General features: G+C 42.7%; 1 protein-coding gene across 1 annotated transcript in view; it reads left to right on the forward strand.

The window, feature by feature from the left end:
• Nucleotides 1-17,598, forward strand: part of cftr (CF transmembrane conductance regulator) — a 128,229-nt gene that overhangs the window by 46,802 nt on the left and 63,829 nt on the right. The window contains exon 11 of the mRNA XM_080191098.1: nt 5,161-5,352. Coding sequence (XP_080047224.1) covers nt 5,161-5,352 — 192 coding nt within the window. The remainder of the gene's footprint in view (nt 1-5,160; nt 5,353-17,598) is intronic.

The following is a 17,598-nucleotide window of genomic DNA, read 5'->3' on the forward strand; positions in this document are numbered from 1 at the left end:
AGGGATGTCAAGGATAGCATAAAAGCAAAAGGAAAAGCACACAAAGTGGTGAGGATTAGTGGGAGGCCAGAGGATTAGGAAGCCTTTAAATGCGAGCAGAGGACAACTAAAAAAGCAATAAGTGGGGAGAAGATGAAATATGAGTGTAAGCTAGCTAGAATTATAAAAGAAGATAGGAAGAGTTTCTTTTCAATATATAAAAGATTAGAGAGAGGCATAAATAGACATTGGACCACTGGAAGATTAAGCTGGAGAAGTAATAATTGGAAACAAAGCAATGGCAGAGGAACCAAATAGTTAATTTGCTTCATTATTCACGGCAGAAGACATCAGTAGGATGCCAGAGCTCCAGAAGAATCGGGGGCACAGGTGAGTGCAGTGGCCATCACTAAGGAGAATGTTCTAGAGAAACTGAAAAGTCTGAAGGTGGATAAATCACCTGGACTGCTTGGACTACATACCAGGGTTGTAAAAGAAATAGCTGAGGAAATTGTGGAAGCATTGATTGTGATCTTTTAGGAATCTCTGAGGCAGTGAGGCCCTAGAGGACTGGAAAGTAGCTAATGTAACACCGCTGTTTAAGAATGGAGGGAGGCATCAGACGGGAAATTATAGGCCAGTTAGCCTGGCAACAGTCATTGGCAAGATTTTAGAGTCCATCGTTAAAGATGAGATCGCGGAATACTTGGAAGTGCATGACAAAATAGAACTAAGTCAGCACAGCTTTGTAAAGAGGAGGTCATGTCTCACAAATCTATTAGAGTTCTTTGAGGAGGTAACAAAGAAGTAGGATAAGACCAGTAGATGTGATTTATTTAGATTTCAGAAGGCCTTTGACAAGGTGCCACATAGGAAACTATTAAATAAGTTAAGAGCCCATGGTGTTAAGGGTAAGATGCTGGCATGGGTAGAGGATTGGCTGACTGGCAAAAGACAGAGAGTGGGGATAAAGAGATCTTCCTCAGGATGGCAGCCAGTGACAGTGGCAGATGGGATACAGTGTGAAAAAGTGTGAGGTCATACACTTTGGAAGGAGAATTGGAGGCATCGACTATTTTCTAAATGCTTAGGAAATTAGAAGTACAAAGGGACTTGGGGGTCCTTATTCAGGATTCTCTTAAGGGTAACGTGTAGGTTCAGTCAGCAGTTAGGAAGGCAAATGCAATGTTAGCTCTAATATACAAGAGAAGGGATGTACTTCTGAGGCTGTATAAGGCTCTGGTCAGACTCCATCTGGAGTATTGTGAGCAATTTTGGGCCCTGTATTTAAGGAAGGATGTGCTGCTCCAGAGGATGATCCCTGGAATGAAGAGCTTGTCAAAAGAGGAACATTTGAGGACTCTGGGTCTGCACGTTGGAATTTAGAAGGATGAGGAGGGTGGTCTTATTGACACTTACAGGACACTGCGAGGCCTGGATAGAGTGGACATGGAGAGGATGTTTCCACTAGTAAGAAAAACTAGAACCAGAGTATACAACCTCAAGCTAAAGGGATGATCCTTTGAAATAGAGATGAGGAGGAATTTCTTCAGCCAGTGGGTGGTGTATCTGTGGAACTCTGCCACAGAAGGCTGTGGAAACCAGGTCATCAAGTGTCTTCAAGACAGAGAGAGATAGGTTTTTGATTAATAAGTGGATCAGAGGTTATGGGGAAAAGGCAAGAGAATGGGGATGAGAGAAATATCAGCCATGATTGAATGGCGGAGCAGACTCGATGGGCCGAGTGGCCTAATTCTGCTCTGATGACTTATGGTCTTTTGGTATGATAGAGATACTTATCTGAAGAGTTCTTACACTGCTCTGATGAAGCCATAATACTCAGAAAGACAACTAGATAAAAAAAAGTAAATGTTTCATGAGTATTTGAAAAAATACTGACAACAAACATGTTTAATTTTTCAGTGTTTTATTGTTTAAGCAATTAGATAAAATATTCAAATAAAAAGAATGGTTTTTGTGTGTCAGTTTGGAGATTAGTGTTTGCACATGAACATTAGGCATTGGAACTGGAGTCACTCAGTCAACCACATTCAATTCAAGGTGCTAGTCACTGGAAACCCAACAGTGAAATAGTGTTTCCCTGCAGTATCACACCAAGGAAAACATAACCAAGAAATGCATTCTAATCTAAGCGTAAGGGAATGAAAATACCTTATATAATCAGGTAACTAAGTGAGTAAAGGGGAGAAAGTTTTATTGAAGGAACAGGGAAGAATTAAAATAAAAATATTAAGTAAATATTGCAAATTCACAACTGGAAATAAACTTACCCACTAAGAATAAGGATATGGTGGGAGAAAATCTGTTACATGCAACTTAATCAAGTTTTGTATAACAACAAATAAAAAATATCACCATGTATCTCTGAATGACGTTTCAGGAAGCTGCATAGATGTAGAAATGGGTGTGTGCAATTAGGCATGGGAATTATGCTGTGTGGCCTGCCTTGCCTCGCTGTGGAGGTAAGCAACATGAGAACTTGGCGCTTCCCCTTTCTTTAACTGATTGAATCCTTTATCTGAATATACTCAGTGCTGCCAACTGCCTGAATGCTCAACAGGAAACCATGTCATACACACTGATAGTGTGTGCTGCATGCAGCCAGCCCTTCTTAAAGGCAGCCTGTCCCTCTTAACGGAAAGTTGCAGTGAATTGCAGGGAGCTATTGTTAAATGCTACTGCTGCAATTCTGAAAAATGAAATTGGAGCCCCAGGGGAGAGCAAGATTCCTAGACTAATGGGTACGGCACTGAAGACCTTGGGCAGGGAGGTGGACAGGAGGAGGGATGCCGTGACTTCCAGGAGACCCACAAGGATCACACGCAGGTGGCTAGGGAGGTCAATTCTCACAGCCTGAATCCAAGGAGGTGGTAGCAGGGCTACAAGAAGTCTAATGACCTCATGGTGGTCATGTCAGTAAAAGCATCTTCACATGATATCTACACAATGTACCACCAACCCCTCACACTATTCATCATACTCCCAGCATTGATCCAGCTGCTCCCGCTGGCAGTCAGGATTCCTAACATCCAAATACTCCCCTTCATTCTCACACACATGCCACTTGCGCACCTACTTCCCACTACTCCCACATACTTCCAACTATCCAATTGTGGCAGGCATGCTATCCAAAAATAACTGAACCTAATCATTGACATTCTGTTCTCTCTCTCGCAAGGCAAGGTGGCACCTAATAGAAGGGAGCTGGGCCTAGCTGGTAGGGCACAAGGACACATCCCATGAATCTAAGGGGGAAATGGTTCCCCACATCATGAGGGGCCTGTGACATAGCCTTTTGCATCCAATGCCAATGAGTGAGTAGTGAGGTTATTCACTTCAGCAATAAGAACAGAATGCTTTAAAAAGGCACAAAACTTGTAAATGTTGATGTTCAGAGAGACTCAAATAAACAAGGAGCACAGAAACTTAGCACATAGGTACGGCAAACAAGTTGGATGCCAAACGCCATGTTGGGCTTTATTGCAAGGGGACTGGGGGGCCCAGTAATAAGGAAGTCTTGCTACAGTCATGTAGGGCTTTGGTAAGGTGACACCTGGAGTACTCTGTGCATTTTTGGTCCCCATATTGAAAAAATATACTTGTATTGGAGGCAGTACAGCGAAGGTTCACAAGGTGGATTCCTGGGATGAGAGGGTGGCCAGATGAGAGGTCAGAGAAAATGGGTATGATACTAGAGTTTGGCAGAATGAGAGGTGATCTCATTAAAACAAACAAGATTCTGAAGGGACTTTATAGAGAGGGTGTTTTCCCTGACTGGGGAATCTCAAACTTCAGGGACCACTCTCAAGGTAAGGAGATGATCATTTAGGACTGAGGTGAGGAGAAATCTCTTTATTCAGACAGCACAGCATAGAACTGCTGAAGGGTCACTCAGTCTGACATTTGTAGCCATCGGCTCAGATACTGGCACTGCACTTAACTTAATGGCTCATATAAAGACAAGATCAGCACGTGGTGAGCCATTGGGCACAATTCAGCTACAGCCTGGCTGGGGGACAGGATAATTTGTGTGCCAACTCACTGGAGGGTGAAGGTGCAGATGAATTCTGTTACAGAGGACTCAGATGACATCATCAGTGGGACAGCATAGAAGAGAGAATTGTTGAGGATTCACACTGAGATACTGGAAACATTGGCTGGCTAGCCTCAATGCAAGCTTCTTGCCACTGTCAAGGAACACATGGAGGAGTCCTGCTCCAGTTGGGGAGAGGGCATCACCCAGATCCTCTGCACTTTCTGTTCCATCTGACTGTTGTGTAACGGACTGTAGCTGTAGCTCCCATACTTGTTGCGGACTTTGCATGGACAAGTCTTCAAAGGCATTGCTCTCTCTGGGAGGATGCAGCAATTTGTCCTGACAAATCCTGGAATTCACCACACCCCAAAGACATAGGATTTTCACAGTAACTTCATTGCGGCATTAATGTAAGTAATTTCATTGCAGTGTTAGTGTAAATATACTTGTGACTAATAAATACATTTTAACTAACACAAGTTATTACAAATAAACTCATTGAAAGTTGGATGCCTGGTTCTTTCAATAATGCTAGCTCTAGCTCTCTCTTCCACCTGAACCTATGTTCTTTGGTGAGTGACAAGTGAATACATTGAATGAACCTACAAGACGATCAGAGGATATGCTGAGTGATGTCCATAAAACGCCATTTCAAAGGCGTTTCTGGTGCAGGTGGGATGTCATGCGAGCACCCATTCCAGAGGCAGCTGGAAATACAGCAGTCCACACTCAGAGGCCTTCCAGCATTTGCAGAGCTGCACGTCTTGCACCCATGGTGTTTCTAACTTGCATCCATCATGTGATATCTTTAGGAAGTTTGTTATATGATGAGTGAATGGTTGTAAGTGCATTGGGTCTGGAACAGATGCCAGACTATCAGTGAACCTAAAGCTTTTTCCTTCTGTTCTCCCAAAATGTGATTGTTTTCTACTGCACTGATGTTACAAAAATGTCCTGTTGCTTCCGATTGTTGTGAGGCAGAGGAGGAAAAAACCCAATCAAGTCAGTGTAGAATTAGACTACTGGGTTAAACAGCAGCTGAATTGGGAAATCATTTACCCTAATTCAAGCAGTGGAATTTTATGCAATAGTGTATTAATAATCCTTACTTCTATTTCATTTAGAGCTCACTTTTAATGATGATAATGGGAGAATTGGAACCATCAGAGGGTAAAATTAAACACAGTGGCAGAATCTCCTTCTCACCCCAGGTGCCATGGATTATGCCTGGAACAATTAAAGAAAACATCATATTTGGACTTTCCTATGATGAGTACAGATATACCAGCGTTATCAACGCATGTCAGCTCAAAGAGGTAAGCTGTCCTTTAGTATTCTATTAAACAATGCATTGAAGTACAGGTTGATGTTTCATACTATTATCTTTATAATATATAGCAGCAAAAATACTTTACATAAAATGTTCCTTGACATTATGTAACTTGAGTATTGCTGAAAAAGGGACATACTGCTGAAACTTTGTATCTTACACTCATCAGGACAAATTCACAAAAAAGCTGTTGTAAAGGGCATGAGAAGAGGGTGCTAATTGTTTGGCAAGTGGACTCTGATTAGTAGAGGTGATGCATTGGAGAATGCACAAGAGAACAGTTAACTGACAAGCTTTTGTTTAAAATCAAACTAGGCAGGTCGAATCTGGTTGGTCAGGGCATTGCCATGGGGAATGGATCAGGGAATGGCTGTCCTGCAAGATTTTGTGTATTTGATAAAGGCGTGAACATGCTCCTTTTATCTGCAGAGGACAGAGTACTGTGTGCAAATACGTGTAACTTCTAGCTAGCAGAAGTGAGCCACACTGCACACCTGACTGGTAACCTTAAATGTGTTACCCGTCTAATTCTTACCATGATGAGGATTGTTTAGCAAGTGCTGTTCAATCACAGTATCACATCTAATGATGGACACTGTGTTTTGGGTTTTGCAAGCACAGGCTTGTTAGGTATGGTCAGTACTTTACCTGTTGAGGAAAGCAGAAGGGACATGTTTGAAATGATCCATCAATCTTTGAGATGCAAGGCCTACATACCTAGCATAACATCGACATTGCAATTCATTTACCATATTACTCATTTGTGTGATAGTCTTTTTGGCCTGATGGCAGTATCCTGTTAATGGAGAGTATCACTCGTGTGCCTACTACATAGTAACAGCCTGAAACAGCTTCAACTGTTGCTCAAATTTGTGAGAGTCCTTACATTTCCAGCTTAATCTGAGGTAGACTAGACACTTTACAGATTGAGAAGATAATAATGTGATAAATTGTCAATTCTTTTCTATGATTATCACCAAGCAATGAGACAATTCCTGATGTTAAGAGCATGGCTAAAGGTAAATGCCGAATTGTTCAAATCCCAGAAGGGAAACTTGAAGCAACAGCCCTCAACAATATTTGCAATTTGTGTAGTATGAAGAAAATTTTGAAATACAGAGAATGATGTCCCCAACTCTTTGTGATGGTTTTAATAAAGTAAATGTTTATTATGAAGTGAAGGGGAAAGGCAATAGAGTAAAATAGAAATACATTTAACTAAGATAATGGTTTTACCCAGTATCACAGTTCCACAGAGTAGATGAAGAGCAGCTGTTCCCCTTAGTTGAAGGGTCAGTCATGAGGGGACATAGGTTCAAGGTGAAGAGCAGGAGTTTTGGGGGGTAATGTGAGGAAAGAATTTTTTTACCCAGATGGTAGTGACAGTCTGTAATGTGCTGCCTGGGCAGGTGACAGAGGTGGGTTGCCTCACATCCTTTAAAAAGTATCTGGATGAGCACTTCACCATAACATTCAGGGTTATGGGCCAAGTGCTTTCAGATGGGATTAGGTAGGAGTTCAGTTGTTTCTAATGTGTTGGTGTGGACTCGATGGGCCAAAGAGCCTCTTCTGTGCCTTACGATTCTATGAAATAATTTTAACTTAATTACCTTCAGAGCCAACTCTCCCCAGTCTGTTCCACAACACCCTATAGATCTCTCAAAATCCAGTAACTGTTACCGCACAGTGCTTTTACATCTCTTCGGGTTGTTTTTGAGGTAAACCAACAGCTTGCTTTTCAATCAGAATTCCTTCATACACAGCTTGCTGGGAGTGATTAAGCTATTCCTGCTGTTGGGTGAGATCCATAAAAGACCGCTTTTGTACATAGGTTTCAATATCCTCTTAAATATGTTTTCCCTTTGATCACTTCCTTAGCTGATTATCCTTTAAAACTGCTCTCTCGCAGCCTTAAATTTCACCTCTCTATTTTAACTTTTAGAGTTTAAAAGCAAAGCAAACTCACTTCACATACCTTCCCTATGACACCTTTCCTTCATACATTGCATCTCTTCCTTTGAATCCTTAACAACTGATTAATGTTCTGTGTCCACTGTTACTAATTACCTAATAACATCTATTTGCCATTTTGCTAGGCTTATTAACATCTCGATGTACTAGTTCCATTCATACTGTCATCTGAGCCTGCCTTAATGATCTTACTCACACATTTCCACAGTTTGATGATTTTACTCATATATTCCCATAATCTAAAACAAAGGACCAGAACATAACGACAGAATACACTTCAATTTCTTCGTTTATCCAGATATTTTCATGACACTTGCACCAAATTTGACCAAAAGCAGAATGTAACCCCTGAATGAATGATTACAATTTGAGAGCAGTATACAAATCTATTCTGATTGAGATCTTTGGTTGACAGTTATCAGCTGCTCAGCAATGACTCCTGTGAATTATTTCACTGCCAGCATGTTTCAATTAGTTTCCTGCCACATTATCACCTCTGGACATAAATTCATCTCCATAAAGTCAATTAAATGAGTAAGTTCATTGTCTTTGGTTTCCTTTTGATAGCTTTGATAATCATTACGTTTGTACTTAAATAGAAAGTCAGCTTCACTAATTATTGGGTTTAGTGACATTAGCTCATTAAACACTCTGTTTTGTTTATATAGCTAACTTTCATGTCTATTACAAGATATCTATCTATAAGATTTCAGTGTCAATGCATCCCCTTCCAGTAATACCTGTATTATTCTTAGACCCCCTTGTTTGACTGCGTGTCACGCAACCTTGTCAGGGTTCAGTTTTTGTTCCCTTGATCTTCTCTGCCTTCCATTGTTCATCCCCTTCATCTACCTCTTTGCCCCTCTGTCTAACATTGTGAGTTCTTAACCTACCCCCTCCTTACACAGCGCTCTGTTCATGTTGTCCCCTAGTGTTTCCCCTTCGTCCATTCCCTCTGTGCCCAGCCCTCCTTCCACATTGCCTCCCCTTTTCTTCTTCCATGTCGCTACCACCCCTGAGCTCACCTCGCATACCCCATCCCAGGTTGAAGTTTGGACCTTTCTTGTGGTGGCTATATGAGTCCCGCAGCACAGTGGTGTCTAGTTTCAAACTGGTGTGTGACTTGGGGAAAGTCAATCCCGGTACACACAATGAAGACCAGCTCAGCATGGGGGATAGAGGACAGGAATTGGCCTGTCTCGGCAGAGTGGTGAACTGTGCATCAGGAGCGATGCAGCACTCTGGCAGAAAGGCTTTGTTGCACTCACCCCAAAGTCTCCGGCAACAACTGAGGACTGCTTTGTGCACACCACTCTTTATCAATCGGGTTTCAGACCAACCTGATTTCAAGGTCCATGAAAAGCCAAAGGCAAACAAAGTGTTCCCATTAACTAATCCCCATTTACTCACACTCCACTTGCAATAAAAAAAGCTCAACCTTGCAATAATTTCCCTATTCTTGCCAGCAATTCTGTTTCCACAGGATACGAAAACTAACCATAATCACATGGTGGGAGTAGAATTACTTCTAATGATAAGACTGTCCAAGGTCTGTTACTCAGCCAAAAACTTGAAACTTCCTGTCGGCGAGGCATGTTAGCTATTGAATGGGGAGGTACAAGTATTAGGGAGTGCAAAAGAATCACATTTGTTTTGTGATTCAATTTGCTCTTGAAAGAAATAATGGGGTGGAAAGCTGTTGTGGGCAAAGGTGCTCTTTGGCATTGGGTGGTATGCCCCTCCCAATATTATAGAATTATAGAATCCCAACAGTGCAGGACAGGTTTGATGGGCCATTCAGCCCATTGAACCTGTACTGACAAAAATCCCTCCAGGCCCTCTCCCTGTAACCCCTTATATTTATCCTGCCAGTCTCCATGACACTAAGGGACAATTTGGCATGGCCTATCCACTTGATGAGCACATCTTTGAAGTGTGGGAGGAAACCGGAGCACCCGGAGGAAACACATGCAGTCACAGGGAGAACATACAAACTCCACAAAGACAGTGACCCAAGGCTGGAATTGAACCCAGGTCCCTGGCACTGTGAGGCAGCAATGCTAACCACTGTGCCAACTATATTTTGTTCCATTGAAATCAGGTTGGCAGAGGAAGGAGAGACTGAAGGAGGGTCACAGGTTTAATAATCCTCCAGTGTCATCTTGAACTCACCTGCAATTAAGAATTAAAGATTAATCTTGAAAACTGCTGCGAGTTTACAGAGGCATTAAAAATTGTATTTGCTTTTCCATTTTCTTTAATCACATGTTTATTAATCATAATATTATTTGAGATGGCAAAAAATAGGCTGTTTCATTGATAGTTAAGACTTATGCAAAGAGTCAGTTTGTATTCTAATTGGTTTGTGAAGGTGGTATGTCACAAAGATGGGCAACTAATTGTGGAATTCTGGGTAGTTGGAAGTCAGAGGAAATGGCAGCCATAGTGCATTAGCACTGTATAGCAAATTGAGTTTTCATGTTATTTATTTCAGTGTTCCTGTGTTGACAAACAACAGTTTTCCTGGCTCTTTTGCATGAAGGGAGAGAGGGCTAGATTTGGGCCTGCAGGGGAGTTTTGTGCAGGGAGAAAGTTGTGAGGTTGGCAAACCCAGAAAAATGTCCAGCAGGATTTATTATCGGGCAAATCTTAAGGGAGGTATCCGCCTACTGGTAGCTTGAGTGACAGACCGGAGCTCTCTCAGGCAGGGAGCCTGCTTCAGAATGCCAAAGTATATGATGGCAGATAGGTGAATTTGAGGAGTGACAGGGATCATGGTGGAGCCATTGATTATGGAGACAGTTAAATTGATGGGGACAGTTTGGAGAAAGGGATCCAATGGTGAGCTGGACAGCGGGATTTTATGACCTTGTTTGGGCAAGGCTCGTAAAATCCCACCAGAGTCATTGGGAGGCGGTAAAATCCTGGCCGAAGTGTCTGGATTGCTGGGAGTTCCTGATGGTGGGGAGCAGGCCTTGTTCTGGTCTGGACTGTCCAGTTGGGGGGCAGGCTCTGATAATGGTTACAAGATCAAATGGTTGTTATGGGGCAGGTGGTGTTCACAGGTGGGATCTGATTCTGTTAGTGGGTGAGGGGGTTAGAGTTCTTGCAGTGCATGTAGAGTAGCTTCTTGAACCTGGAGGAAATAGTTATGCATTTTCTGACCCCGCAGCATAGAATCCCTAAAGTACAGAAGGAGGCCATTCGGCCCATCGAGTCTGTACTGACCACAATCACATCCAGGTCCTATTCCTGTAATTCCTCAGATTTACCCCGCTAATTCCCGTGACACTATGGTTAATTTTGCATGGCCAATCAACCTAACCCGCATATCTTTGGACTGTGGGAGGAAACCCACACAGACACGGGGAGAATGTGCAAACTTCACACAGACAGTGATCTGAGGTCAGAATTGAACTCGGGTCCCTGGCGCTGTGAGGCAGCAGTGCTAACCACTGTGCCACCATGCCATCCAGCAGTGCTGTAAAAACACTTAGCCCATTGATTCATCCCTTGTCACCTTATGTAAGCTACCAAGTGTCCTGAAGTTTTCAGACAAGTTTGGTTCCAGTTCCAGACTGTTGACATCTTAATTTCTAACGTGACCCCAATAATGGAAGTTAAGGTGTTCCTCTTATATTCATTCATACCCATTTTGATACTTTAGTTACATTATTTCACATTTCCATGGCACACAGAAAGCACAAACAATGAATGCAGTGAAAAACAGACTCTAAGTGAATTGACAGCAAATTCACTGCTCCAATTTTTATATTCCATTGATTTGAAAAATATTGCCAAGATTTTTCATTTTAAAATAAGTAAAAGTGATGATGAAACTAGGAAACAAGTCTTCACAAAGAATTCGAAATGTTATCCTGTGATCTTGAGTGGAAAGAAGATTAGGAGAACCCGGTGGACAACCCACACGGGGAGATCATTGCAAACTCCACACAACTCCACACCGGAATTGAACCTGAGTCTTTAGTGCTGTGAGGCAGCAGTGCGAGCCACTGTGCCACAATGCTTCCTCCCACAGTCCGAAAGACATGCTGGTTAGGTGCATTGGCCATGCTAAATTCTCCCTCAGTGTACCCAAACAGGCGCTGGAGTGTGGCGACAAGGGGATTTTCACAGTAACTTCATTGCAGTCTTAATGTAAACCTACTTGTGACACTACTAAACCTAAGGTTTGGGTAAGTAGAAAAATCAGCGGCAAGTTCACTACAAACCTGGTTTGTGTTGCTGACGTTGACAAATTTCACCCCCAGGGAGTTTGCCCCTGGTTGAATTCTGTGTGATGTAGAGATGCCGCTGTTGGACTGGGGTAAACACAGTAAGAAGTCTCACAAAATCATGTTAAAGTCCAACAAGTTTATTTGGTAGTAAATGCCACTAGCTTTCGGAACGCTGTTCCTTCATCAGGTGAGTTGGACTTTAACCTGGTGTTATGAGACTTCTTACTGAATTCTGTGTGGCCAGTGAATGAGCAGGGGAGTGCCGGACTATCTATTTGATTAAAATTGGTGCAAGAATGCCAATTTGTGTTGCATTGTTTCTGATACTGTCACACATCATGAGTCGCCTATGCCAAACTTTCCATCACTTTAGATTCCTGTGGAATTTTAAAAATAAAACAAGCTACTTCAAAGATAGAGGAACTTAGCTGCCATCAAATCTCAGTATAAAATATTTACTTTCCATTCATTTTCAGGCTGAAATAACCGTGGATGATATTAGTGGATGAATATTTCACACATCCATGAAACATCACACTCTTAACCAAGATTTTAGCCTGTATATGTTAGAAGTGTCAATGCCTCAAATAAAGTAATACAATGACAAATACCATTAGATGTTGCCATAAATGTTTATGTGAGAATATTGTGCGCACTAAATGCAAAACCAACACCGTTAGAAATTGTTTTGCCCATGGATTTCTGAAACAACCAATTAGCATTGAGTCAAAAACAGATCTCCATAGATACCATTAAATTTCTCTTCAAACTCTCAACTATTTACTCACATCATTTAATATTCTGGGATAACTTTGCGATGCACAAATGAAAACCTTATTATTAATAATTCACATTTCCAAAATAAACTCTTATCTGTTGCTGGCAATAAAACAGAACATGTTAAACCCATTCCAATGAAGGTAAAACAAAGGAGAATACTTACAATGGGCAGAGTCGCACACCAAAGGTCATTCTAACCTGTAAACGTTCAGCTGAGTGATAAACCTATTGAAATTATAGCAGGCAATCTCAACAAAATTAAAAATCAAACACAATCTCACTACCTTTTTAAAGCTAGTAATTGTTGCCAAAAATGTATTTATCCATTTCAAATGAGTAAAATAATTAAAGCACAGTTGTATTATATTGTTGAAAGCCTGATTCCATTGAAACAAATACCAAAAATGCTCTTAAATTTTATTACCACGTACTTAATGCTCCTGGTGATGTTCGATCTAGGGGAAAAGGCTGTGCAGCAGGTGAATAAAGAAACAGGTAGAAGCTTACATAAATGTAAACTTGAGTCACCTATATTAAGATTGAACAAATGCAGTTACACACACTATGTAATATTGCCCATCTTACACCTCAGCTTCTGCCCTTGCACTGCTTGGTCAATCACTTTTCATTATCTTCGTCAGGATCTGGCATCAACCAGTTCTACACAAACTACCATCGTGGTCTTTCTCAATGTTTTATTCATGGATGTTCAGTTTTCTCTCTATCGCCGTAGCAGTGTCTGACAGACGGACAATTCTCTTTCTGTATTAGTTCAAGCTTTCCCAGAACAACAGTGTGAGTCATCACCTAGAATCAAAAAAGTACAGAAGGAAGCCAATCTCTCTCTCTTCTGTGTGTTGTATATGACAAAACTGGGAAACCCATTATAGAGACATAGAGATATACAGCACGGAAACAGGCCCTTCAGCCCAACTCGTCCATGCTGACCAGATTTCCTAAACTGAACCAGTCCAATTTGCCTCTATTTGGCCCATATCCTTCTAAACCTTTCTCATCCATGTACCTGTCCAAATGCCTTTTAAATGTTGCAATTGTACTCGCCTCTATCACTTCCTCTGGCAGCTCATTCCAGATACACACCATCCCCTGTGTGAAAAAGTTGCCCCTCAGGTCCCCTTTAAATCTTTCCCCTATCGCCTTAAACCTATGCCCTCTGGGCTTGGACTTCTCTACCCTGCAGAGAAGACCTTGGCTATTCACCTTATCTATACTTCTTATGATTTTATAAACCTCTATAACGTCATCCCTCATCCTGCTACGCTCCAGGGATTAAAGTCCTCTCCAACCTCTCCTTATCATTCAAACCTTCCAGTCCCCTTGTAACATGCTTGTAAATCTTTTTTGCACCCTTTCCAGTTTAACAACATCCTTCCTAAAGCAGAGTGACCAGAATTGTATGCAGTACTCCAAATGTTCTTCACAAATATTGCGTAGGCATTGGGATGTAGCAGTCAGCAGGCTGTCTCTGTTCCTACTGCATATGTCAGTGCTGCACCAAGGTGTAGTGGTCGGATTAGGAAAGTTAAATTGTTTTGTTGTCAGCTCAGGGTCACAACTGCTCTCTTACTGTGAATAAAATGAGCTTTTTGAAAACCATTCCTAGGGTTTGTGAATGTAACAGTTAGATGGAAGCATTTTAGTTTGGATGATCTTATCCCCATTCAGATTCAGTCTTCCTCACACTCGGAGTGCCCCCTTTTAAGATTAATGTTCCTGTGATGCCAACCTCAACGCCACTTGTTACCACACTCTTGTGTGTTGTCAGGGGAATGTGTGTGATTCTTCATTAGGATTGTATGATGAGTGAGTTCTCAACATTTAGTCCTGGAGGGATAGCAATTGCTAATGAGGGATGATTAGAGAGGTGAGTCTCTGCGCATCTAGGTTTCCTGACAGTGTCCTAAACCTAGACATGCACTTTAGGATGAGAGCACTGCAGCAGTGGTTGCCACCTTAGATGGAATGGCAAGTGTCTAGCATGAACTTATGTCGCTATAATGCCTTGCTGGCCTTTAAATTGATAGAATGAGCATATTACCAGGACACCATAGCTAAATTCTGAATCTAGTGAATCATGATCTGTTATGGCCCAGATGTGGATACAGGAGCTGTCCTCACAGCGATGGTTCAGCTATTCCCTCAGAAGTCACGAAATGGCTTGGAGGGTTAGAGGAGATATCTCCTCATGACTTAGTTTTACTCCTCTTGGAACCTATCGGCTATTAAGGTGCACCTCTCATGTCTCTGCTCCTCCATGACATTGTGACCTCATGCTCTCCCTCAGCATCTCCCTGGATGTCATGCATATCCTCATCCTCAGCATCTGAGGAGAGCTCTTCCAGTTCACCTCCTGGCAGGGCCTTACCTTCCGACATAGCCAGTTTATAAAAGGCTCAGCAAACTGTGAACAAGTGGCAAACCCTCTCCAGTCCATGTTGCAGTGAGCCAGCTGAGTGGTCCAGGCATCTGATTCGCCCTATGGTCTGCTCAGTGAGGGAGTGTGTGGTGGTGTGAGCAGCATTGTACCTTTAATCTGCTAGAATCTGAGGGCAACACATTAGAGTCATTATCCAGTGTTTAACTTTTATCCTCCAGCAGCCATCCCTGCAGATTTCCTGGCCCCCTCATAGATCCTAGGCACCTGAAAGCAACTGAGGGTGTAGGAGTCATGGCAACATGCAGGGAACCATGCACAGATATGCAGGATGTGTTTTCAATGGTTGCACATCAACTGCACATTGACAGAATGGCACCTTGGCACTGAGCACCTTGGCACCGTTTGCTGTGCAGTGCTGGGGAGGTGGGGCTGAAGGGTGTGGGGCCTACGGGAGGTTGAGGCCTAAAGTGGACAGGGCTTATAAGTGCAGGGCCAGGCTGGTGAGGCCCGACTGGGGAGGGAGTGGGTACTCCACTCTCACTCTGCATTTCGATTGATATGGGAATCAGACCTGAGTCTCAAGCTTACCCCAGAAAGCGCATTGGGCCCAGGGTAAAATAGACAAAACCCCTTTTAAACCATTTAAACAGAAATTAAAGGATATCTAAGCAGGCAGCTGGTGCCACAATTTTAAAAAAAGCTGTTTGCAAACTGCAGAGAATATGATTTTAAAAATACATTTCTTAAAGATACAGTAGCGTCACAATGGTGAATGAATAGAATTCACTTGGCCACTGATGAACGATTCTCCTTTAGAACATAAGAACATAAGAAATAGGAGCAGGAGTAGGCCATCCAGCCCTTTGAGCCTGCCCCGCCATTCAATAAGATCATGGCTGATCTGTCGCTGCTCAGTTCCACTTTCCCGCTTTCTCCCCATAACCCTTAATCCCCTCTCTTATCAAAAACCCATCAACCCGCGTCTTAAAAATATTTAGCGAGGCAGCCTCCACCACTTCAACGGGCAGAGAATTCCAGAGATTCACCACCCTTTGAGTGAAGAAGTTCCTCCTCAACTCCGTTCTAAACCGCCCCCCTTTTATCTTGAGGCTGTGCCCCCCAGTCCTACTGTCTTTTTTGAGCGGGAAGAGTCTTTTCACCTCTATCCTATCCATCCCATTCATCATCTTATACGTCTCAATGAGATCTCCCCTCATTCTTCTAAACTCTAACGAGTTACTGATGGAATGGCAGAATTAATACAGCTGTGCTCCTTATAGTATAGTCTCCCCGAGACTATGTTACTGTCTTCGAATATGTGGTTTTTCCAAATTTAACAAGAGCCTTTTGAGTTGTGTTGATCCCTTTCAAAGCACTAACCCAGGAATCTGACTTGTTCCTGCTTCCTGGGCGACGGCTCTAATCCCTATGTCATCAACTTGCACCCAGCCCACTGTAGTGGCACCAAGTGAAATATGTGTCCCAAGAAGTTGTCCCAGAGCCCAGTTAAATAGTCCTCCAAGACTCCATCATAACCCTCCCAGACAGGTCTGATCTTACTTCAATTTTGGAAGACATCATTTTACCTGCGTGTCAATATGGTGGTCCCACCCTTCTATTATAGGACAGAGTTTAACCTTTCCTCCCTTTGTCCACGTGCCTCCAATTGTCCCCCCCACCACGCCACCATCTTCCTCTGCCCATCCCCACTCTCACCTCATATCCTACTCCCGGTCAAACTTCAGACCTTTGCTGTGACGTTGTGTGAGTCCTGAAGAACAATGCTGGCCAGAGGATCAGTGGTGTTTGGCATCGGGAGGAAGGGGGCCACTGTACTTCCTAACCCCAGGCACAGCAGGACTGTGCTGTCCATGAAGAACAGCTTGACATGGAGATGGAGGGCAGGAACCAGTCTGCCCTGGCAGGCTGGTGTACACATCACATCAGGAGCAGCACAGTACTATGGCAGATGGGCTTTGCATGTTGTTCTCACCTTGATGCCTGTGGCGAACTGAGGACCATCTTGTGCACACTAATCTTTAGCAACTGGGTTTGGTGTCAACGTAATTTCACACTGACATGAGGCAAGATTGGAAAGCCAGACAAGACACTGCCAGGCTCCGATGAAGAGTCATCCCAACTTGGAACCTCAGTTCTATACTCACTCCACAGATGCTGTCAGACCTGCTGAGATTTTCCAGCATTTTCTATTTTTGTTTCAGATTCCAGCATCTGCAGTGTTTAGCTTTTATTTTGTTACACTGGCAAACAGATATTTTAATGAGCATCTATAAGATGCAAGTGAATGCAAATAATGTTTGTGCCCCCTATCAGCAGGAAGAGCGATCCACCATTAACCTGTCAATGGGACAATTGCAATGTAATTTGAAGCCAACAGGTTTCCGACTTTTTGGTTTCCGCCAGATTCTCCGCACCCGCCATCACCAAAGCCGCCGCCAGCAGGTTTGGGGAATTCTGCCCAAAGTTTGCCGTCACCAAAACCAGCCGCTGATTTCCCTCATCTTTGCTTTACTCCTTTCAACCTAGGCGAGATACTGCAATATTGGCCTTTCAACTTAGTTTCTTGCAAAAATAATCTTTTTTTCCCTATATTGTGCAATATAGACACAATTTTGATGTGTTTGAATTTATTGTCAAAAGGATCTGGCTTGTAACATTTTAAAATCTTTGGGAAATTTGGATAAAATAGACAGTCATTCCATGTGACCTCTTTCTATTTTGAATTAGGCCCACTTCATGTGAGGCAGACTCCAGCATACTGAGTCACAGCTAACAGGAAAACTTGGGTGACATTGCATTACTGCATTGTGGACACCATTACCTG

The sequence above is a fragment of the Carcharhinus amblyrhynchos genome, chromosome 6 (assembly GCF_965287045.1).
Source record: "Carcharhinus amblyrhynchos chromosome 6, sCarAmb.v2.hapA, whole genome shotgun sequence".
Taxonomy (NCBI): Eukaryota; Metazoa; Chordata; class Chondrichthyes; order Carcharhiniformes; family Carcharhinidae; genus Carcharhinus; species Carcharhinus amblyrhynchos.